The sequence below is a fragment of the Hyperoodon ampullatus genome (assembly GCF_949752795.1).
Source record: "Hyperoodon ampullatus genome assembly, chromosome: 14".
NCBI lineage: Eukaryota > Metazoa > Chordata > Mammalia > Artiodactyla > Ziphiidae > Hyperoodon > Hyperoodon ampullatus.
In genome coordinates this window covers 65,669,906-65,694,004 of record NC_136927.1, presented here as the reverse complement: position 1 = coordinate 65,694,004, position 24,099 = coordinate 65,669,906, and the positions used below count along the sequence as shown (strand labels likewise).

At 50.2% G+C, this 24,099-nt stretch overlaps 1 protein-coding gene across 1 annotated transcript in view; it reads right to left on the bottom strand.

Annotated features, from left to right (window-relative positions):
• Positions 1–22,210, bottom strand: part of EPB41L1 (erythrocyte membrane protein band 4.1 like 1) — a gene marked incomplete at both ends in the record, with an annotated part of 58,806 nt that extends 36,596 nt beyond the window's left edge. The window contains 12 exons of the mRNA XM_079719092.1: positions 349–384; positions 1,262–1,407; positions 4,055–4,230; positions 4,497–4,594; positions 5,872–6,024; positions 6,563–6,650; positions 8,994–9,212; positions 14,639–14,714; positions 18,274–18,316; positions 18,932–19,036; positions 20,960–21,124; positions 22,034–22,210. Of these exons, the coding sequence (XP_079575218.1) occupies positions 349–384; positions 1,262–1,407; positions 4,055–4,230; positions 4,497–4,594; positions 5,872–6,024; positions 6,563–6,650; positions 8,994–9,212; positions 14,639–14,714; positions 18,274–18,316; positions 18,932–19,036; positions 20,960–21,124; positions 22,034–22,210 (1,482 nt within the window). The remainder of the gene's footprint in view (positions 1–348; positions 385–1,261; positions 1,408–4,054; positions 4,231–4,496; positions 4,595–5,871; positions 6,025–6,562; positions 6,651–8,993; positions 9,213–14,638; positions 14,715–18,273; positions 18,317–18,931; positions 19,037–20,959; positions 21,125–22,033) is intronic.
• Positions 22,211–24,099: the final 1,889 nt, after the last annotated feature.

Below are 24,099 nucleotides of genomic sequence, written 5' to 3'. Positions count from 1 at the left end.
ATGGCCTGGAAGAACTGGGGGACACAGTGGGGGATGGTCAGTGGGTGGGAAGCAAGCACAGCGTGGTCTGGAGAGGCGGAGCATGAAGATGGGAAAGGGAGGGAGAGGTGGGGAGGGAGGGAAACATGGGTGGTTGGTTGGGGGGGCTGGAGTCTCTCGATGAGCTTAAGATGGGGAGGGGGTGATGGAGGGTGGGGTTGGGTGAGGGAGGAGGAGGGCCGGGAGCGGAGGAGAAGCTGAAGTTGAGGTGGTGCTGGGATATGAGCCTGGGATGGACGGTGGGGTGATGACAAATGAGCTGGGGGTGGGTGAATGGCTGGGTGGGTGGGGACAGGCCCCATGCAGTACCTCCTGCTTGTGTCTCGGCGTGGTTTCCTGCTCCGGCTAGCGGGACGTGGGAGGAGGAAAAGGAACCAGCAGGGTCAGTAGAGCAAATGGATTAGAGATACCGCGACTGGCCTGGTCCAGCAGGTAGCCCAGAGCACTCTGGGAAGCTGGGTGGGCCACCAGCAGGGCAGTGAGGTCATCAGAAGGTACGGGGCGTGAAGCAGGGAGCCCAGGAAGGCGAAGAAGGGGGCGGGAGGCCTGGAGGCAAAGCGGCCCATCACACTCGGCAGATGGGACGTGGGGTTCTGGAGAGTCATGCTTCTTGCTGTCAGTGTGTGTTCAGGGGCTTGTGCTCCCAAGGTGGGGGTGTATGATGGAAACCCCCCACACCCGTGTATGCACATGCCCGTGTGCGTGTGCACGTTGTCTGCATGTCTGGGTGCATAACCGTATGGACGAGGGGGTACACGTCTGTGAGTGGACACCTGCGAGGCTGAGGCCACGCGGGCCTGTGTGAGCGTGCAGCACAGGTTGGTGGGAAATGGGGGCGGGTGGCAGGAACTTGAACCTCACCCTTGTGGCCTGCAGGGACACCCTGTCGTGGGTGAACGGGGGCTGTGCAGATCCAGATCACAGGCAAAAGGGCAAATTAGAGGTGAGCAAGAGGAGGCCAGAGTCCACCAGGGAACAGAGTGCCCCTCCAGGAAAGCAGGGCAAAAGGAGCGGAAGGGTACAGGGTGGGCAGCATGCCCCACCCCCACCTGGGGATTCCAGGTATTGAGCACGGCCCAAGAGCAAGGCCCTGTCTGTGGTGCGCTGCACAGCAAGGGTGCCAGGCCACCGCTGGGGGCACCTGAAGGCCAAGGCTGAGCCTAGACCCAGGATCAGCCTCCTGACCCCCAGGTCACAGGGTGCGAGAAAGCCGGGCTCGTACCTTTAACTCCTTGATCTTGGTGGGGGTCCTGACCTCTCCCTCCTCAGCCTCTGACCGCCGCCCCCCAGACTCGCCATCCTCCTCCCGCTTGTCACTGTCGGGTCCTGCGTCATGGTTCTCGCTGACAGAGGCTGGGCGAGAGAACTCTGCTGAAGTGGGCAGAGACGGCCAGGCGGCCACGTGAGTCACCTCCCGGGCACAGGGACCAGGAGACAACCCACCGCCCGCCCAACCACGCCTGGCGCAGGGCAGACACCTCCACAGCCTCAACATGCTGCAGCTAAGGAGCCAGTGCCCAGAGGAGTGGCGTGGCCTTCCCCAGGTCACTCAGGTGGTGAGAGCCAGAGCCACCTCCAGCGCCAGGCCCTCCCCTGATTTCTACAGCACTCGGGCCTGGGTTCAAATCTCAAATCCATCTCTCCTTGGCTGTGTGATCTTGGGTAAGTTATACAACGTCTCTGGGCCTCAGTTTCCTCATCTACAAACAGTACCTAATTCAGACGACTGGGAGGAGGAACAGAGATGCTAATGTGTCTCAGAGAAGCAGTGGCTGGCTCAGAGTGAGCCAATTCCATCAGTGTTGGCTCACAAATGTTAACTGTTTTGGTTGTGGTGGTCATAGCAGATACTCACTTGACCGTTATTTAACAATACACAGATACTGTGAGATTAGCTTTTATTAGTGAAAGTTAAAGTCCTGAGGTTTGCACATGATTTACCTTCTTTTTAAATTAGGGAGAAATCAAGGGGATCCCTGCAATAACATCTTTCTCACTCACTGGCATTCCAAAGTCCTTTTCTGAACAGGAAAGAGAGGGATGGAATTACAGACTTTACATCAGACACTGGGCAAAACCCAGACTATGCCCAGGGCTTGTGTCTCAGTGGAAAAAATGGCTGGAAAATACTGCATTAAAATCATCAGAGCACAGATTATCCTCAGGATTGGCATAGATTTTTTTTTAAGAATAATTATCCCTTTTACTCATATATATCACTTGACAAACTGCCCATGTATGCACATTATTTCATTAGATCCACATAATACTCTGTGTTGATGGTTAGGATGGGAATTACTATCCCCATTTTACAGAGGATAAATTGAGACCTCAAAAGGAGAAAGGTCCCACTGGTAACCTTTCAGTGAATCAGGACAAGGACCCAGGCCTCCTGGCTTAGCATCCGGGCTTCCTAGATAATGAACTTCACCAGTTCTGGGCCAATCTTTGCTGCCCTGAACAATCTGGGTTTCATTCAGCCCCCAGCATGGTAATGGGAGCTGCAGGGGAGGACAGAAGGACAGCACAGCCCTCCTTTCCCTTTGCTTAAATCTCAGCTCTCAGCCCTGTACCTGCTCAAGGAGAACAGGGAGCTTCCTGAGCCCCACATGGACCCTTGCAAAACTGCACGTCCTCTGAACACGGCCAGGGAGTCCTGGGGCGGGACTCACCTCCATACTACTGGAAACGTATCAGACTCTCCTGCTCACCTGGCAAACTCCTAAGCATCCTTCAAGACTCTAGCCCGGTTGTCACCCTCTCTCCACAGGGCTGCTCTGTATTCTGTACACACTTCTCCCACCAGCTGAATCACGTTGAATGCTGACAAACCTACTATTCTGTGAGCTCCTCAAAGGAAAGGGCCATACTTATACTAAAAACCGTACCCAGGACCTAACACAAGGTCTGGCACACATCTAACACTAAGAAAATATTTGTTGCCTTGCCTGGAGGCCAGCCCCAATATGTTCTGGGAGCATCTGCTGGTCCCCCACCAAAGTCCCCATCTCCTACCTTCAAGCTACCCCCTACAAACCTAAAAGCAATAATAATTTATTAGTGGTCCTACAATTTATTAAGGTCTTACTATGTGCCATGAACTGTTTTGGGTGTGGTAGAGGTATTACTTGTTTAGTTCTCCCTATAACACAATGAAGTAGGTATTATTCATTTTGCAGAAGAAGAAATAGGCCCAGGGGAGTTAAGCTGCTCAAGGTCTCCCATCCTTTCATTCAAATATTTATGGACCACCTCCTGCATCCATGGAGCAACTGGTGAGTGTCAAGGCTGAGACCTAACTCTGCCTAACTCCCAATGCCCCATGTGGCTTCTGACCCTCTCCTATAAACTCGTGAGCCTATTCTGGGAGAGTTCTGGGCCCTAAAGGGTGCTGATTTAGTAGGATTAGGTAAAGGCCTGGGACTTCTCATGTTTACAAGCTCACAGCTGGTTCTGATGCCACATTTTGAGAAGCCCTGGTCTGCTTGATACAGGGCAATGTATGGCCAATTCTCATTAATAGTCAGGGCACCTATCAACTCAAGAGAAATGGGGGCAGTGGAGACTGCCATGCAGTTAAATGTCCATCAGCCCAGAGCCCAGTGGAACCAAAAAAATGATTGGAAACAACTCCTTCGCCTCCAGTAAGGCATCACTAGCTCCACACCGCAGTTACAATATATCATTCCAAAATGGTGACAAGCTGTGAACTGCTAAGCTTCTTGGGAAGGGGGCCCAGAAAACCATATGGCTGAACCTGGGACCCCAAAAGGCCACAACTCAGGGAAGTTGTGAGAAGCCCACAGTGTCAGTGTCACATTCCAGCAGAAGTGGTACCGTAGGCTTGACTAACCCACCGTGAGTCCCCAGATGCAGCAGTGCTCTGGGGCCACCATGCCTGGTGCAAATCAACTGTGATGTGTTCACCGCCTCCACTGCTCATTCTACAGGACCCGGCATGCTCCCACCCCCCTCTACACGCCACTCTCCCCGCCACCTCCAGCGTGGGGCATACCTCCGTCAAGGCTGCGGGACATGGTGTACCGTTTGCTGGAGGAACGCTCAAAGAAGGGCGCGGGCCGGTCGATGAGGGCGCTGGCCTGGCGGGTCTGTGCCTGGGTCCTCCCACTATACCGAAATTTGGAGCCCATCACCAGGAAGCCCTTGGGTGGGGGCTCGGGGGACACCAGCCTGCAGGGGAGGGACGGAGGCAAGGAGAAAGGATCAGACGCGCAACGCCAGACCCAAGGCTGGACCACAGCTGGCCTTCCGTCCCGCTGTCCCACCACCTACGACAACTCTAAGTGGTCCAGAAGGTGAGAGACTTGGGGAAAGAGGAGGAGGAGGGCTTTCCTAGAGTCCCTACTAACTCCTCCTACTGACAAAAAACAGCCGTCACCCACATCCACTCACAGCCTCGGCCTCAGCCCGTTACCACACCCCAGGGGCAGGCTCACCGGAAGAACGTATGGTGCTCAATGCAGACCTTCCACAGTCTCTTGGCTGACCGGTGATTTGGGAGCTTAAAGCCAATCGTGCTCTCAAACTGCTCATACTGCAAAACCAGGGAGGGCGGGTCAGAAGCAAGGCCTGGGCCCACTCTCACCACCAGTCCATCCTTTCTGAACCTCTTTCTCAGGCCTGTATGACTCTGGCCTGTGCGTTCATTTATTCATTCATTTAATCAATCAGCTGGATTAAGCCCTTACTCAGTGACAGGTCCAGAGATAAGCAACAGAGACACCAGGGTGACCAAGACAGAAGATTCTTGGTTGGGGGGGTGGGGAGTGATGATACATGGGTAAACAAGCTCATCTCAGATACTGATAAGGGCACAAAGGAATGGATAGAGATGTGTGATGTGACAAGGAATGCCTGCGCAGGCGCGGGGGGCAGGGGTCGGGTGCTACTTTAGAAAGGGTGATCAGGGAATGCCCTCTACACAGGGGATCTCTGAGCAGAGAACTGGAGGATGGGAAAGGAACCAAAGCTATGTGAGAAGGCGGGGCAGAGGATTTCAGGTGGAGGGAACATCAAATGCAAAGGGCTCGGGCAGGAAAGAGTTTGCTTATTCAAGGATCTTGGAGAAGGGTGAAGGGGCTGGAGTGCCCGTGGGCGCGGGGCAGCGGGGCAGAGGCACCTGGGAGAGGCAGGTGGCCAGACAGAGTTAGGACTTGAGTCCAAGAGCTAAGGAGAGCTCTCAGAAGGTTCAAGTGAGGAGTGGGAGTGGGGTGGGTTTGACATGAACTGATGCAAGAGACTTTTAAGCTCTCTCCAGCAGCTAGGAGGAAAATGGCCTGGAGTGGCAGTGGAGGCCGGGAGACCAGTGAGAAGGACAGTGTAGGGATGGAGGGGAGAGACGGTGGCTGGTGCAGTGGACAGAGGGACAGAAGCAGACGGGCTCGCATTTATTCTAGAGGTAGAACCAAGTGGACTTTGTGATGGGCGGGATGTGGAGGGTGGGCATACTCATGTTTGCATGTGTGTGTAGTCGTGTGTCTGTGTGTATCTTCATCTGAGTACCACATGTAAGCAAATCAAGGACATGGACATACATTCCCTGATCGGTATAACCTGAATATATGTGGTTTTCTTTATGCGTATACTCCCGTGTGTGTGTGTGTGTGTGTGTGTGTGTGTGTGTGTGTGCAGGCACATACCTAAAGTGCAAAGTCTATGTAGAGAGCCCCAGCAAAAGAGGACTGTCTCCCTACCCAGCACCCAGCACCTCCATCCATGTATCCTGGGTAGGAAAAAACCCAGGCCCAGCTGCCGGGGTCCCCTCCATTTTACTTGATCCTGGTGAAGAAGGGATTCCCAAGGCAGGCTCACCTCCCCAGGCCGGATCTTGATGTAGAAGTTACTCCTCTTGTAGGAGATCTTGAGAATCTTGGGCCAGGCGAAGCGGTTGATCCTCAGCCGGTCCCGGTAGATGAGCAGGCCATTGGCACAGACTCCTAACATGATGTCGATGCCCTCAGAGTCCTGTGTGAGAAGGGACCGTGGAATGACCCCGAAACCCCATTCTGAGCTCTGCTTGTAATGAGCCCTCAGGAGCAGGGTTTGAGCATCCATGCTGGAGCCCCACTGACCAATCCCTCACAGAGCCATTTGTTCATTCATTTTGTCCTTTATTCACCCACTCACTGGTTCAATCATTTTCTCTATCAATCACTCAATCATTCATTCACCCAGCAAACAGTTAGGGGTACCTATGCATACTAGGTCATATGCTATATGCTCAGGATACAGAAATAAGTTAAGGCCTATGTCTTTCCCTCATGAAGCTCCCCATCTAGCGGTGGCACAGACAGATTCATAAATAAATGTAATACAAGGAGAAAATAATAAGGGTCATGGGGAAATAAAGGGTTATGGAACGTCAAGTTATGAGAAATGAGAAGAGAAAAGGCTTCAGGTTGGAGGTAACACAGGGTCTGGCACACCAAGCCCTCCAGAAGGCCCTGGGAGTTCCTCAGAAGCACCCCCCAGAACCTAGGGGAACCCTGGCACCCAGCAATACCTTGGCATGGTGCAGGTCTACTCCGTACATAGAAAGCTTCTTGGCGTTCTCCAGGAAGTGGATTTCTGCTTCTCCTGGGGTCATGCCCCTAAGGGAAAGAAAGTGATCGCTGGTGGCTGATGGAAGGACCAAGGCCTGAGTCCTGCCAGCCGAAGAGGACCGCGATCAGAACCTGTGATTCCAGGAAGGCAAGCCTTCTGGAGCAGGAGTGTGGCTGGGCCTCCCCGGTCCCTCACCTCTGCTCTCAGGGCCGGATAGTGCCCCCCTAGCCCCCGCTTCAGTCCACTGAACTCTCATCTCCTGCCAAAGCTCAGGTCCAGCCTTATTTTCTCCAGGAAGCGTTCAAGGCCTCAGCCGGGAGTCCGGATTTTTGCCTCATTCTGCCACTGGATTAAATGGGAGCCATAAGTTCTGTTTCTTCACGACAGTGAAACCACTGTGGATGACATTGCTTATCATTATCACCCGGGGCTCCTAAATTATTACCCACAAAGGTTATTTTTTGCGGAATTTTGTATCAGAAACCACTTAATCACCCTTGAGGAAAGGAGGAATCTCTCTCCTTTCTGAAAAGAAGAGTTATGTAATTCATCAAGTTCCTTCTTGGCTTTGGCGGCCAGGAAACTGTACACTCTCACAGCATTTACTGAGTAACATTTATTGAGTACTACATGCTGGTTACTGTTCCAAGCACTTTACATGTATTAATTCATTTGAATCCTCATAAAGCACTATAAGGTAGATATCACTATTCCCACTTTATAGATGAGGAAACTATGGCACAGAGAGGTTGAATAACTTGCCTAAGGGCACACAGCTATTACGTAGCAAAGCCAGGATTTGAATCCAGACAATGTGGCTCCATGGTTCATGTTCCCAGCCACTTCGCTCACATCTGTCTCATAGCCTCAGTTTCCTGTGCTCTGTCTACCTCGGGGAGCTTTTGTGCAGGATACCTGGACACTGGAAGTCAATCTGCTTTAAGTGAAAAGAGCTGTTACAGCTGAAGGGATGGCCGTTAGGACTTCTCCAGCCCATATTGATCTGAACTTCCCTCTCTGAATTATTAGGAGTCTTGTGAATCCCTAACACACCTTGCTGCCTACAACAGGGAGGACGAAGAGCCCAGGCAGACACTGCTAACCGGCTGCACGGTTTCAGTATCCTGCTCAACACAATACAACAGCAGCTGTTACTAGCCAATCAGAGTTGGTGTGCAAGTCTCTGAGAGACACATCTGCCACCCAGACCTCGTGTCCCATCACACCCCAGCAGGCTTTCTTCCCCACGTACATGATCCCTCCTCCACCTCTGGACCTGGGCCTCTCTCCAGATGGCCTCTCTCCCCAGGACACAACCCTCCTCATTCCCTCCATCCTTATTAGCAATGTGATAATATCACCATACCCCCTCCCACATGCATAGCACTTTACAGTTTACAATGCACTTCCACGTCATTTATCACATTGGGTTCCCCTGACAAGCCTGGACTTAGAATCCAAAGTACTTCCAGCTTAAAAGGATCATTTAGTTCCAAGGGTCCCCCCAGGGAGCGGGTATCGCCCTCACGGCAGGGATTTGGAAATGGGGGATGCATTTTGGTTGTTACAATGACTGGGGGGGTGTTATGGGCATTTAATGCCTGGGGCCCAGGGATGCCAAACATCCTGCACAGTGAATTCTCCTGCCCCGAATACCAGTAGTTGAGAAACACTGATAATCTAAGTCCTTACAAATACAGGTAAAAAATGGGGCTGATGGGTTAAATACCCAGCCCATAATCACACAACTAGTTAGCTATCTTCTAACTCCTGGCACAAGCTGCTTTCCACTGCACAATCAACTACTCAACCCCTCAAATCACAGAGCAACAATAATAGCCACCATGCAGTGTGTCTCTAATATGCACCATTTAGCCCCTCCAGGACCCTACAGCATAGGTTTTATTAGTGCCCCCATTAAACAAATGAGGAAACTAAAGTACAGGCAAGTGAAATGACCAGCCCAAGATCCCCTGGTTAGAAAGAGACAGAGCCAAAAGGTGAGCCAAAAGGTGAACCAGGCGGTCTGGCTTTAGAATGTAAACTTTTGAACTTTATGCCCGGAGCCATCAGGACACTTACCCAGGGACACACAATCATTATTATCATCTCCAGTTGGCAGTTAAAGAGACCGATTCTCAGAGGCCAAGGACAGGGAACTACCACACCAGTACAAGAGCTTAAGAACCTCAAGTCCCAAGCAGTCATTTAAGGTCACAGAGCAAGTTACCATCATTCCCATCTGATGAGATGATGTGCTCTCAGACACACCTCACGTTAGCGGCAGAGCCAGGTGGGGCACTTACAGCATACGATCCGGTGGCCTAGCCAGGAAGGTTCTGGCCAACAGGGCAAGGAGCAAGGGGAGGCCTGGGCGGAGGCCCTCTCACCTGTACGTCTTGTGCAACTCCATGATCCTTTCTTCCAGCTCCCGGGTCTGGTTAGGGGCGAAGCGGAGCTCGCTGACATAGTTGCCCACATGCTCCTCGGCATCATAGTCGCCCAGCTCAGCCTGCACGGCATAGGAGCCCAGCAGGGCATGCGTGACGAAGGAGCAGGGCAGGCGGCCCGTGATGATGTCCGCCCGCAGCTGCAGGCACAGGTAGTATCTGGACATAGGGGAGAGCTGGCATGGGCACGGGGGCCACTCCCTCCCTAGATTCCCCCAAGCACAGCTGCCCACCGGTCCATCAGCACCAACTGATCAACGCTCAGCACAACAGAAGAGGAATGTTCCCAGACACTGGCACGTCGTGTGTTAATACTTTGGGTGTATCCTAGAAGATGGTTATGTAACATTTCGTGCAACGTTAAGCATTTTTGTTCATTTCTAAGTTTGAGGGATTTTTCCTACTATAGGAACATTTTCAATTTCTAACTCATTTTCAAGCTAAATTAGGACTGCTTTGCTGGTTTAACCATTTTTTTAAAATGTGATGTATTTTTAATTATACCATTAATATACTCTTATTGTGGGAAAAATGTAAACTTTAGAGATAATTCTAAATTTCCTCTTGATGTCCATTCTCAGTCCTAACTCCCTCCCCCAGAGGTCACTCCTGTTATCCCTGTGGTGTTTAGACCTTTTTCCTCCATGGACGTAAGAAATGCAGGTGGTTTTCACATGATCATCTCCATGGATGTAGAAAAAGCATTTGATAAAATTCAACATAGATTCATGATAAAAACTCTTATAAAAAAAAACTCTTATGAAAGTGCATATAGAGGGAACATATCGCAACATAATAAAAGCTACTTATGACAAACCCATAGCCAATATAATACTCAACAGTGAAAGCTGAAAGCCTTCTCGCTAAAATCTGGAACAAGACAAGGATACCCACTCTCACCACTTCTATTCAACATAGTATTTCAAGTCCTTGCTACAGCAATCAGTCAGGAAAAAGAAATAAAAGGCACCCAAATTGGTAGGGAAGAGGTAAAATTGTCATTATACGCAGACGACAAGATACTATATATAGAAAGCCCTAAAGACGCCACACAAAAACTGCTAGAACTGACAAATGAATTCAGCAAGACAGCAGGATACAAGATTAACATACAGAAATTGGTTACATTTCTTTACACTTAACAATAAACTATCAGAAAGGAAATGTAAAAAAAAATCATTTTTATTTATTTTTTTAATCTATGGTTTTTATTTTTAATTTCTGAATGCATCCAAGTGCTTCAAAATTATTAAAACTGAAACATTATACAGCAAGAAAAAAAAGACTTCTTTCTTGCCACCATGGAACAAGTTACCAATCCTCTACATGCAGGAGCTCCATTATTGCTGAAAAAATCCCTTTTAAAATAACATCAAAAATAAAATAAAATACTTAGGAATAAACCTGACCAAGGAGGTAAAAGATTTATATGCTGAGAACTATAAAACATTAATAAAGGAAACTGAAGATGATTCAAAGAAATGGAAAGATATCCTGTGCTCTTGGATTAGAAGAATTAACATTGTTAAAATGGCCATACTACCCAAAACAATCTACAGATTTAATGCAATCCCTATCAAATTACCCATGACATTTTTCACAGAACTAGAATAAATAATCCTAAAATTTATATGGAACCATAAAAGACCCAGAATTGCCAAAGTAATCCTGAGGAAAAAGAACAAAGCAGGAAGGACTTCCCTGGTGGCGCAGTGGTTAAGAATCCACCTGCCAGTGCAGGGGACACGGGTTAGAGCCCTGGTCTGGGGAGATCCCACCTGCTGCGGAGCAACTAAGCCCATGTGCCACAACTACTGAGCCTACACTCTACAGCCCATGAGCCACAACTACTGAAGCCCGCCCGTGCTCCACAACAAGAGAAGACACTGCAATGAGAAGCCCGTATGGCGCAATGAAGACTCAATGCAGCCAAAAATAAATAAATAAATAAAAATTTAAAAAAAGAACAAAGCAGGAAGCATAACCCTCCCAGATTTCAGACAATACTACAAAGCTACAGTAATCAAAGCAGCATGATATTGGCACAAAAACAGACACATGGATCAATGGAACAGAATAGAGAGCCCAGAAATACACCCACACACCTATGGTCAATTAATCTTCGACAAAGGAGGCAAGAACATGCAATGGGGAAAAGACAGTCTCTTCAGCAAGTGGTGTTGGGAAAGTTGAACAGCTGCATGTAAACCAATGAAGTTAGAACACACCCTCACACCATACACAAAAATAAACCCAAAATGGCTTAAAGACTTAAATATAAGACAGGACACCATACAATTCCTAGAAGTGAACATAGGCAAAACATTCTGACATAAATCGTACCAACATTTTCTTAGGTCAGTCTCCCAAGGCAATAGAAATAAAATCAAAAGTAAACAAATGGAATCTAAACAAACTTACAAGCTTTTGCACAACTAAGGAAACCATAAGCAAAACAAAAAGACAACCTACAGACTGGGAGAAAATATTTGCAAATGATGTAATCAACAAGGGTTTAATTTCCAAAATACACAAACAGCTCATACAACTCAATAACAAAAAAACCAAAACAACCCAATCAAAAAATGGGCAGAAGACCTAAATAGACATTTCTCCAAAATGATGTATAGATGGCAAATAGGCACATGAAAAGATGCTCATCATCAGTAAATATTAGAGAAATGCAAATCAATACTACAATGAGGTACCACCTCACACCGGTCAGAATGGCCATCATTAAAAAGTCTGCAAATAACAAATGCTGGAGAGGGTGTGGAAAAAAGGGAACCCTCCTACACTGTTGGTGGGAATGTAAATTGGTGCAGCCACTATGGAAAACAGTACGGAAGTTCCTCAAAAAACTAAAAATACAGTTGCCATATGATCCAGCAATCCCACTCCTGGGCATATATCCAGAAAAAAACTGTAATTAGAAAAGATACATGCACCCTTATGTTCACAGCAGCACTATTTACGTTAGCCAAGACATGGAAGCAACCTAAATGTCCATCGACAGATGAGTGGATAAAGAAGATGTGGTACATATATACAATGGAATATTGCTCAGCCATAAAAAGAATGAAATATTGCCATTTACAGCAACATGGATGCAACTAGAGATTGTCATACTAAGTGAAGTAAGTCAGAAACAGAAAGAAATACCACATGATATCACTTACATGTGGAATCTAAAATATGACACAAATGAACTTATCTATGAAACAGAAACAGACTCACAGACATAGAGGACAGACTTGTGGTTGCCAAAGGGGAGAGGGGGTGGGGGAGAGATGGACTGGGAGTTTGGGGTCGGTAGATGCAAACTATTAGACATAGAATGGATACACAACAAGGTCCTACTGTATAGCACAGGGAACGATACTCAATATCCTATAATAAACCATAATGGAAAAGAATATGAAAAAGAATATGTATATATAACTGAATCATTTTCTGTACAGCAGAAATTAACACAACATTGTAAATCAACTACACTTCAATAAAATAAATTTTTAAAAATGCATGTGGTTTTGGTTCATGGGTGTTTTTACCATGTAAATGCTATCAAATGCTATATCTGACCACACAGCTTGCTTTTTCACTCCCAACTATGTGCCTTAGAGCCCTTCCCATGTCAGCACACGTGACCTGACTTTATTCATTTTAACTTCTGCACCATATTCCACTGTCTGGACAAGCCTGTTTGCCAGTGTTTTCTCAAAACTTTTTTATTTGGCTCCAGCTCTAAATGAATTGTCCAAATTGGTTTAAAAGAAACATTTCCAACCACTAGGCCATGATTTTTTTTATAACTTTCATGCGCACTTGGATGATTTTACAATTTTTAGAACCATTTCAAAGCACTTTTTATTGCTTTTTAAGTTACTGTGTATTTTTTTTTTTAATATTCCAGTTCATGCTCAGCCTACAATGCCTCCTTGCGCACTTTGCTATGTTTCACCATTTTTTTCCCAATTACTTGCTTCTTTTCCTTTTAAGTGGCTTTTACTTAGTACAGTTTTTACTGCTCCACGACAATTATTTTGCAGTCAGAACTGAAGCTCTGGCCAAAAGTACAATACATGCGGCCTCAGTGTGTGCTCAGAGCCACGGCAGAGGCTCAGAATCAGCAGCAGCTCAAACATTACAGGCATCGAGTGTGAGCTTATAAGCATATCATTCAAAAGTCTCCAAATTCAGAAATCATTACCAAACACACTGATCAGTCTTTCATTTCAGTCACTTTGTCATTCTGACCAGTTAAGTTGGGTTCTAAATATTTTTGACTAAATCAGCTGCTACTACCACCCCATCCTCTGAGGCCAGCCACACCGGGCAGGGCTAACTTCCTTCCTGGTGTCCCTAGAGGCCCAATGTCCAGGGACCAGAACAAAGAGGAGAGGTACCAGTGGGCAAGACCAGGGGATGGGGGCTGTATTGGTCTAAAGCTCTCAGCCCTTTCGGGAATGAAGTTTAGACCCTGTTGCTGCCACCTTGGCCCCAAGCTGACCTCAGGGATTAGAGCAGGGCTAATGAGGCCAAGGTCTCAGGTCTGATCTATTCCAGGGATATCTGTTTTATCTCCCAAGGCCAGAGTCCTTATCTTGACCTTGGCCCATTGCCTGGCAAACGGCAGAGATTAAGGAGGGACCCAATGGGAGACAGAGGATGGCTTAGTAGTTCCCTCTCCTGCTGTAGGAATAACTCCAAGCCACATCCTATGGTTGGTGGGTGTTTAGGGCCCAGCACAAGGATGACACAGCCCCAGGATATTGTAAAGTAAGACTATCTCTTTGGAAGGGGCTTAGATAAAGAGAAAGGTCCCTCCCTGTTTTGGATTTCAGAGGCAGGATGAGCCCCATGGAAGCTCTCATCCTGAGAGATGCTTTGCACCCCCTTCTAATCGTTAAGCCTTGTTATCTACTGGCACTGAGGCACAAGGCCTGCACCTACAATCCACGTTCACCCCAGCAGCCTGGGCTTGCCTCCCTGGGGTGGTCACATGCCTCATTTGACTCCCACACGCCTGCCATGTGCACAGAGTAGCACACAGGACCGAACTCCCACTTGCAAAGGCACCTGTGTTCTTATCCCTCCTATCCCCAAAGTTAAAACCTGGCAGTCCAGCCAGCACATCAGCCTTCAGACATGTCTGGTTTATCCTACCCAGAGATGGCCCACACCATGCTTTTTAAGAGTTTAAATTAGTTGCCAATATTTAAAAAGTGTGGTTTTTACTCTCAAATCTCTAGCTTCACTCCAACTATCAGGCCTGATTCCCACATGGCAGTGACTGCCCGAGCAGAACAGCAGCTGTTTTAAGCGGCATCTGTCCTCTTGAATTCACACTGAGCCTCACTGTTCCCCATGACACCTCCCCCTCTGAAGTCAAGGGTCAGTTGCCATCGACCACTCTGTTTGCATCACTTTCTCTTGCACTGAGTTGGCTTCCCTTGTTGATGCTGTCTGCCTGGCTTCAGTAGGCATCTGGGTTTGTACCTGCCATCATGTACCCATATACCACCTTGTGTCTCCCAGGGCTCTGTGTTCAGCCCCCTCCACCACCACCCTTCCCCAGCCCTCACCTTGTGATGTCTTCTGTCAGCTGGGCAGGGTCAGGGGGGTAGAACTTGACTGTGAAGGCAAAATTCCAGGGGCTGCCTGAGAGGAGAAGATAGGGGAGAGATCAGAGAGGCCCCATCTGCCCCGTGGGTGGCCCAGATGCACCATGCCATGGGCAATTTTTCAGTCTTCCCATAACAATCATCTTAGGACAATCCAATAAGAGAAGCTGGCACATTATTTCCACTTGACAGATGAGGAGACTGAAGCCTAGATTAACAGACTTGTGAACTAGCAGTGGGAAGGAAGGTAGAAAGAAAAAAAACAATGGTGCATGCCAGGCATGCTGTTAATTACTTTACAAACGTTGCTTCATTAAACCTCACAATATCCCTGTAAGTAAGTCTTATGATTATCCCCATTTTGCAAATGAGGACAGTGAGGCCCAGACAGTCAAGTGGCCAGTCCAAGGTCACAAGCTAGGAAGTGGCAGTGCTGAGGTTCAGACCCAGGCCACCTGGATCCAGAGCCCATGCTCTTCCCTCTACACCAAAGTCTGTGCCCCAGGACATTAATGGGAAGATAATTAATCTAGAAAATACCACATTAAACAGGTTTCCTAACTTTGGACTCCTCAGAGTCCTCACTCTGCTACTGTGCATTGCACCTCTTGAAGGGGGACGTGTATTCAAGAGTTCCCAAAATCCATTTGACCTGTTGCATCTATTTGTCACAGGACATCCTTCCAGATTAAAGTTTCTCAGAAAACATGTTGCAAAACTCTGCCCTATATAATGTTGACTCCATCTCAGATGGCAGAATTGGATTATAAATAAGACCCAAAAGCAAATATAATGGGCTAAAAGTAACAAGAACGTTTCACAGGGATAAATGTTAACCTCCACGTTTAGATATGAAAAATCAATGGTACACATTTACAAGGCAGAGAAAAATAAACGCTGAGGTTTCAGCTGGAAACAAGCTCTGCAAACCAAGAAGAGGGATGACCACTTAAGAAGAGGGGGCAGGGAGGAGGCCTTGATGAAAGGCCATAATCCAGAACAATGGTCAGACCACCCCTGGGACATTTTGGGCTCCATGCTCTAAAGGGACCTCTGACAAAGTGAGCAAGAGAGGCCCATCCAGGGCAGGGCTGTGGACATGAAGGGCGGGAGGCCATGCCATCACTACCATCCTTGTCCCTGAAGGCATCATCATCTTCACCCTACAGCTGTCATGTCTCCAACACTTACTAAGTGCTGGTCGCTTGGCTTGCTAAGAACTATACACGTGTTTTTGGAATTTAATCTTTATAGTGACCCTGAGGTAGACTTTCCTTTTAACAGAGGAAGGTTTTGAGAGGTTAAGTCATTCTCCCAGGATCACCCAGCTAGTTAGCGATAGAAAACAGGTCTAGCCTCTGATCATATGACTCCACAACCTAGACTCCTGACTGCAGCTGACTCCTTGGAAACAGTAGCCTCAAGGGGAAACTTTCCCTGTCTCAAGAATAATAATGGGGGAGTTCCCTGATGGCCTAGTTGTTAGGATTCCGGGTTTTCACTGCCATGGCCCGGGTTCAATCCCTGGCCGGGGAGCTGAGATCCCACAAGCCGCACAGCACAGCCAAGAAAAAAAGAGAGCGAGAGAATAATGGTAATAATTAATAATAATAATAGTGGCTAATACAAACTGGGTGTTACTGTGGGCAGGCACCTTTTAGGTGTTGAACACCTAATAACTCATTTAATCCTCACAACAACCCTAAAGATAAGGGTTACCCCCACTTTACAGATGATGAGGCACAGAGCAATTAAATAACACGAGCAGCAGTGATGGAGTCAGGATTCAAATCCAGGCAGTCTACTTCCCACGTCTGTCCTTTTAACCATCACACCAGATTGCCTCCTACTATGTGAAGCAACTACTATGTGCTGGCTGTTGTCCACACTCACATTATTGAAACTTCATCCCCACCTAGTGAGGCAGTAATCACTAATCCACTTGCTAGGGAGATGTGGGAGTCCAGAGAGGTGGAGAAATTGCCCCCAGTGCCCTAGGTGATGGGCCCTGAGATTCGGGAGGAAATATACCCAACTCTGAAGGCCAGGACATAAGGACTCAGGTGCCACCTTCAGAAGGTTGGAGTTGTCACAAATCAAGAAAGTGGGTAGGGGCTTCCCTGGTGACGCAGTGGTTGGGAGTCCGACTGCCGATGCAGGGGACACGGGTTCGTGCCCCGGTCCGGGAAGATCCCACGTGCTGTGGAGCGGCTGGGCCCGTGGGCCATGGCCGCTGGGCCTGCGCGTCCGGAGCCTGTGCTCCGCAGTGTGAGAGGCCACAACAGTGAGAGGCCTGCGTACCGCAAAAAAAAAAAAAAAAAAAAAAGAAAGTGGGTAAAAAATTGCTCTGTGGGGGCCCCAGAAGCCAGAACTGGGGTGAATGGGTGGAAACTGCAGGGGTAGGAACAGAGACTGTGGCTTTACTAAATAAAGGAGGAAGCCCTGCTTCTTCATAACCCGAGGGGATCACTTCTTGCCCTGGGGAGGGAGCCGAGACCCAAAGATTCTGTCAGCAGCTTCCCTTTTCTAAGGTCCTGGTCCTTCTCAAACACTCTCAGCCACTGAGTGGGTTCTGATTCTTTCAGGCATGAGAGCCAGGCCTCCCAGCTGGGCTGGGGTTCCTGGGGACAGCATAAAGGCCAGGTCTAGGATCCTGTTGGCCCCAGAGAAGGGGGCTCTGTCCGTGAGCCTGCCTCTTTATTTCCAACTGACAGGAGGCTACAGGAAGCATCCCTCAAGCCCCCTCCTGCATAGTCAGCTGGCATCCCTAGGCCCAGCTGCCTGCTGTCACGGCAACAGGCTTGGCTATAGCTTTCCAGCCAGGGGACCAGGAAGCCCAAGCACAGCCAAGGGGAGGAGCCCCCAGTGGAGGCATCGCTGCCTCTAGGCTCCAAGTCCCCACTCACTGCATGCCCCCTGGCTGAGGCCACCTACCTCCCCCTTCTGGCGTTTGAAGGCTGCCCCGCCCCTCCCAACATGCCTTTTTTTCCTCTGGGCCAGAAAAGACAGGTTTTTGGCCTGCTCATCTGTCTTCAACCCAGGCCTTGAAAAGAGTGCAGGATGGTGCCGGGAGGCCAGGGCTCAAGACCTGGCGCGGCCCATACCCCACTCTGTGATCTTGGGTAAATAACTGCCTCTTTCTGGGCCTCAGTCACCCATCATTAAACACAGGACACATTCACTCCTCTCAGTTGGCGGTGGCCTAGAGTACTGTGGGGACAAGGATTCTGAGCTGAGTCAAAGGTCACTGATCACCGAAGCCGGCACTGGCCCTGGACAGAAGGGTGGCTGTTTTGAGGCCATCGGTTTGTCCCCTTGTCCTAGATGACTCTGCAGGTCCTTTCTAGGGCTGCCATCCGGAAGGCAGCTGTGATCCCTCTGCTAACCTGCTGGGTGACTCCTCTTGTCCAGGCCTCAGGCTCCTCTTCTCTAAAACAATACCCTGCCTTCCCCAAGATCTGCCACACACAGCAAATGAACTCATGTGTCCGAACGCACTTCCCAAAGGAGGAAGGAGCAGCACAACTAGGGCCCTCGAGGCCTGGAGCCCCCCCTCCACCTTCCACTACCAGTTCCAACCACAGCAAGTCACTCACTCCGGATCTGCTTCTTGATTTCCTTGGAGGGGTCCAGCCAGTTCTGTAGGAGAAGATAGAGCTCTTTAGAGGGAGATGAAGGAGGGGACTTGGGTAGGGCTAGGAGAGAGAAACGTCCTGAAACGGCCTGCCAACAGCCCCTTAGCTAGGAACACCCTTCCCTGGCTGAGCTATCTGGGTCCTTTCCCCTGGGACTGGGAGGTGAGGGAATGAGGCCTGGCTTCACTCAGGGTTTGGCACCCAGGGCCCTGGGCCTGGCATTGCTTGGAGGCAGCACGGTAAACGGGTAATGCAGCTGCACTGGGATTGGTGGGAGGAAGGAAACTCAGGCAGGAGCTTCCCAAGGCGGGGGAAGAGGGGCTGGGGGTGAGTGCCTCAGCTCCCACAGGAAGCCATGCCACGGCTCTCCAGATACCCATCTGGGGCTGACTTGCAGGCCCCCAAGGAAGGACAGGGGCACAGGGGAGACAGAGAACTGAGGATGGACAGGGCAGGCTGAACCCTGGAGGCGTGCAGACAGAAGGTACCTAATGAAGATCTGAGGACTGATGGAAGCCATGGGATGTGGCCAGGCCAATGGGCGCCTAAGGGAAGAGCTCCCCCAACCCACCCACCTAGGGCAGGCCTTCCAGCCAGCCCCGCTCCCCAGCCCAGGTACCTTCTGGCTGTCGGCATCACAGAAGGTCAGGCCAAAGTAGTCCTTCTCCAGGAGGTTGAGGTGCTCACAGACCAGGTCAAACAGCACCTGGCCCCGGCCGTGTTTCTGAAGAGAAGAGCACAGCTGCCGTGAGGCCGGAACACACCTCAGGGTGGGGCGGGGAGATGCCCCAGGCTCCACCAGGGCGACATGAAAACCCACAGGAGGTTTCCAGCATCTGGGGAGGATCTCAGCACTCCTGCCACCCACCTGGCTCTGCTCTCCAAGTCCTAAGGAATCCTGGGGGGACACTAATGCCTAGCCCATCAACTGCCTTCTTCCAAGCCCTCCTGGGGTCCTCCTAGAACCCAGACCTGCTTGGGGGAAAGCCAGAGTGGGGTGGGGCAGTGACTGATTTTTCCTTCCTGTACAGTGATTAGGAGAAACAGGCTAAGTTGGACCCAAGGAGCAGAAAACCAAAAGTCTGAGTTTTGAGTGTGAGAGGAAGAGACAAGCCACCTGACATGTGAGGGACATGGGCAGGGGAGGAGGGGAGGGCCTGGGACTCAGGGTCACAGCGTGACTCTCCTCCCCTGGCCCCTCCTCTTACACTAGGGGAGCATCACCTCTACCCAGGCAGCAAGTGAGGTTCCACAGGGGCTCACAGAGTCTAAATCAGCCTCAGTTGCAAGCAGCACTGTTTGAGCCACCTTCTCCCCCCAACTCCCATCAGCAAGGCGTGGTACCTCTCTGAACACCATCTGGGCCTGAGGATTCAGAAGGACAAAGCCCAGAACCTGGCTGGGTACCCCAAACCCACAGGGGTGAGGATGAACATCAATAAAGGGATCACGGGGCAGGGGGCGTGTGAAGCAGTCACTACCCAAAGAGGCAGCAGACTCCAGGGAGCGGGTGAGGTCCCTGCAAGGTCTGGCTAGGTCACTGGGGAATGGCACCAGGCCTGACCGTGGGGAGCAGCTGGGAAACCAAGGGATTCCTGGGCCTGGAGGAGACCTTCAGAGAGAGTGGCCTCGGCCAAACCCTTACACTCTTCTAGGGCAGCTGAAACAGCACCTTGGGGCCACCATGGGCAGAAGGAAAGAGGGAGAAGATATCCCTTTGTTTTGCCCAGGAGTAGGCAAGGTGTCCACCCTGCAACCTTTCTATGGAAGAAATAAACATTAAAAAAAAAAAAAAAAAAACCCAACCCGGCAAAGACAACAGAGCCAGCCTCCCAGGCCTCAGAAGTCAGTCCCTTAAGACCAGGGATCGGGGGAGAAAGGGAGGTGGGTCCTGTAACTCTCAGCAGTAAGGCCACCCTCTGGACTCTTCCATACACATGGATGGGCCAGGAATGGTGCCTGGACCAGGGCAGAACCTCGAAGAGGGTGAGTGAGAGCTCAGAATTCGGGTAGGAGTTCCAGCCTGTACAGGAAAAGGAGATGCTCCATGTGGGACCAGGAGGGCTGACCCCAGAGAGGAGGTGTCTGCCCAGCCACCCACTGTGGGCCAGAGCCATGCCACAGGGTGTCTCCACAGCCTGGGGGGGGAGGGTCCTTCCAATGGGCCACCTCCCTATGCCTGGGGGACACCTCAACATGGAAGCCTCGAGTGACCAGTTTGTCCTGGTGCCCTGGATAGGGTGCTTCACAGGTAGAACCCTTCTCCACACCCATTATATACATGAAAATGATTCTGGTTGAAACCTCAGTGTCTGCTGGGTGAGAGAGCCCAGGTCCTACCAGGCTACAGATCAGCCCCAAAACGGTGACTCCTTGCCGAGGTACAGCCACCCTGAGAAGCCTTTTCCTGGCACCAGCCCTGTGCCTCGCCTAACACTATCTGCCATCAGAAGAGCCCTCTGCGGGCCTCAGTGCCACCATCTGTGCAAAGGAGGGCTGGCCGGGTCATCTCCCCAGGACGCGGCAGTCGGTCCAGGCCTCCATGAAGAGTGTATGCCCTCTGGCTTGGCCCAGGCTGAATGCGCACAGAGGCCTGTCCTGGCTCTGAGGACGGTCGACCGAGGACGGGGCCTATGGTGCTCCCTACCTCCACCTCACACTCATACTCAGAGGCATCGAGCAGAGTGACTCGGCAGACGGCACTCTTGTATTTCTTGGCGATCTTCTGGGGCGATTTCTGGGCCTTGCTGGGCGTGGTCCTCTCTGACAGGCCATCGGCCTCCCCGAAGTCCTTCTCCTCCATGTCTAGGCTCTGCAGGTCCAACCAAGGGAAGGGTTTAGTCAGCAGGCTAGAAACCATAGCCTTGCATCCAAATGAGATGCAATAAGGATGCAGCTGGGACTCAGACAGACCCCAAAATGAGAGCCACTGCCCTCTAAGACCCCCCAGGTGACCATGGTCTATGGTGGGTGTGTGCAGGAAGACAGCCAGAGCTTCTGCGTACAATGGGTGGGCTCATACGAGGGGTCCACTGCTCCCCTGCAGGCGGGAGCATCCCACAAAAACCAAACCCAGAGGCCAGAGCTGTCCTATCCGCCTAGAACAGTGCACGAGTGATCAGGACATGGTCTCCTCCTCCTTGGTCTGTCACTGGGTCTAGCATGAGGCTGGGACTGATCTAGTGGAGGGAAAGGTCAGAGCCCTGCCCACTAGTCCTAACTCTGTCACTGACACCCTCAATGACCTTGGCCAAGTCCCTGCCCTCTCTGGTCCAGTTCTGAATTAGGGGAGGTGTGAATTCAATGTGTAGATGAACCCCCAAGTCCCCTGTCTCTTTTTAGGGTGATGAATTTGGCTCTGCAGTCACCCTGGGCTTGCCCCGCTAGAATGGACAGCCTTGGGGGATAGGAAAATAAGGTTGAAAGAACACCGATTTTCAAAATCAGATCTAGATCTAACTTGCACTCCTGTCACTTTATAGCAATGTGACTTTGGGTAACTCACTTCATCCTGCTGAGGCTCTGTTTCCCCAAGTGTAAAATGGGGAAATCAATAGCTACCTTCTTAGGTCTCAGAGAATTAATTACAGAAATGAACACTGTGCCCCCTGCACAGTGCTTGGCATGTCATGGGTCAATAATACATCTCAGTTTCCTTCTTGCCTCCCTTCTGGAGGACTGGCTGGGCAGGAAGAGGGATCCCCTGCTCTCAGGCACACACCTGTTCTGCAGGCCGAGTGTCCTGATGGGGCGGATGCTTCTCATTGGAGTTGGCCTCGGGATGGCCGTGGCCTGCGGGGGTCACAGGGGTAGTAGCTGCGGCGGCTGCCTCAGGCTGCTGTGGGGCCTCCTCCTGGGCCTTCTTCACCTCAGAATCTGGGCCTGTCTCTGTTGTCATGGTGACCAGCACGCCTGCATTGGCACAAAGGAGAGAGCATGCGATGGAGGAGAGGGGCAGCAATGGTGCGAGGGGGGCAGGAACCACACACGGAGAGAGACAGATGGAGACAGATGGACAAAGAGCCACAGAGAGAAGGAGGAGGGAGGGAGGGAGAGACAGAGGAAGTGAGGATGGGGACAGAGTCGTGAGAAGTGAGGGGTCGGTGGCAACAGCCGAGGTCACAGACCCCCATCCGCCCTTGTGCCCACAGAGCTCCTCAGGGACTCCAAGCTCTTGGCCCAGGTCTGGAATCAGAGCCCTTCCTAAGGGCGAGGAGAGTCTCTCCAGGGGGCCCCACTCTGCCAAGAGCACCAGGGACAGTCAGTGACCACCTCCAGGCAGGCCCTTGACCAGGCTGTCTCTCCCACTACAGCACCTGGCACACGGTAGCCCCTCAATCAACGTGGGATAAATGGAACTCAACCCAAAGAGCCCTGTGCTCCCGGCCTTTCCAGCCCTGACATCGGACAAGGCTCTTCATGCCCCAAGCCTCAATAATTCCTGCCCCCTGACTTCACAGGGATGTTGTCAGGATGTACTTAAAGGGATAACGCAGGAAGGTACTCTTAAAAAACGCATAGCCCTGATGATGTCAAAGTCAGGCGAACTGGGCTCAGGCTCCACATCTGCCACAAATGGGCAGTCGGTTGGTCTCACTAGGACTCATCCAAAAAGCGAGGGACTTAGAAATTATCTCTGCAACCGACTATTCTTATCATTTCCCCCTCAGAGCAGGAAGTGAGGAGATTTCAGAGAATCAAGGACCTGTTGCCCAGCTGCTCTTTGGAATAAGCAAATTGCAAAGAGAGAAAAGGAGAGAGAGAAAGAAAGAAAGAGAGAGAAAGAAAGAATGGCATGGTCCCATTTTTATATTAAAAAAAAATACCAATAACCTCAACAATACATCTTTGCGTTTGTACACATGTAGTAAAAGATCTGAAAGGATACTTACCAAACTGTTAAGAGAGGTTAATAATTCAGAAGTAGATAAAGGAAAAAGAGAGAGTTCCACAGGGTGGGATAAGAGAGGGAGCTTCATTTTTTTACTTCATACACTTTGGAATTACTTGTATAATTTTAAAAATACATCTATTTTTTTAACCCATGTTGTTTGTTTGTTTGTTTGTTTTTAGGAAGGCAAAAGCACCCATTTCTGACCCCCATTGGTGAAAACAAACCTCTCAAAAAAAAAAAAGTTTGGAGCTAAAACCGGGTAACAGAGAAATGAGCAGGAACCCTCACCCTTGAGTCTAAAGCCTTCCTCTGAATCCATCATACTAAATGAGAAAGATCCAGATGAGACTTGGCAGGTCCCTCCCTCACCCCACCCACCATGGGGCCTTGGATGGGCAGTTAGACAGACAGACACAGGATTCACCCTGGGCTGTGCACATGCTCCAAGCCCCAGCCCCACACTTCCTTTTTATTCTTCAGTTTCTCCCCCTGCCTTCCAGGGGCCACCAGCCCCACCCAAAGCAAGGGGCACTGGACAGAAAGTCAGGGGCCCTGAGCACCCCACTCAGCCACCCAACATCTCTAGGGCCCTAGAGAGGTCATGAGCATCCTCAATTCCCACCTCGTGGATAATGAGTGGAACATTTTGTAAGCTGGAGTTCATAGCACAAATGAGAGGGTCTGTTGTTATGGATGCCGCTGTTAAGAAGGTTGAGGAGGAAGGGAAGGCCTTGGTCCACATTGCCTCATCCCCACCCAAAAATGCTTTCCACTCACGTCATTACCCCGGGCTTTAAGGGTATAATTTACAGCCATAGTTAAATAAAGGCTCTCTGTTGCTTATATGACACTAAGTGCTGACTCTGTGCCAGAGCTCAAAGCAAGAAGAGCTG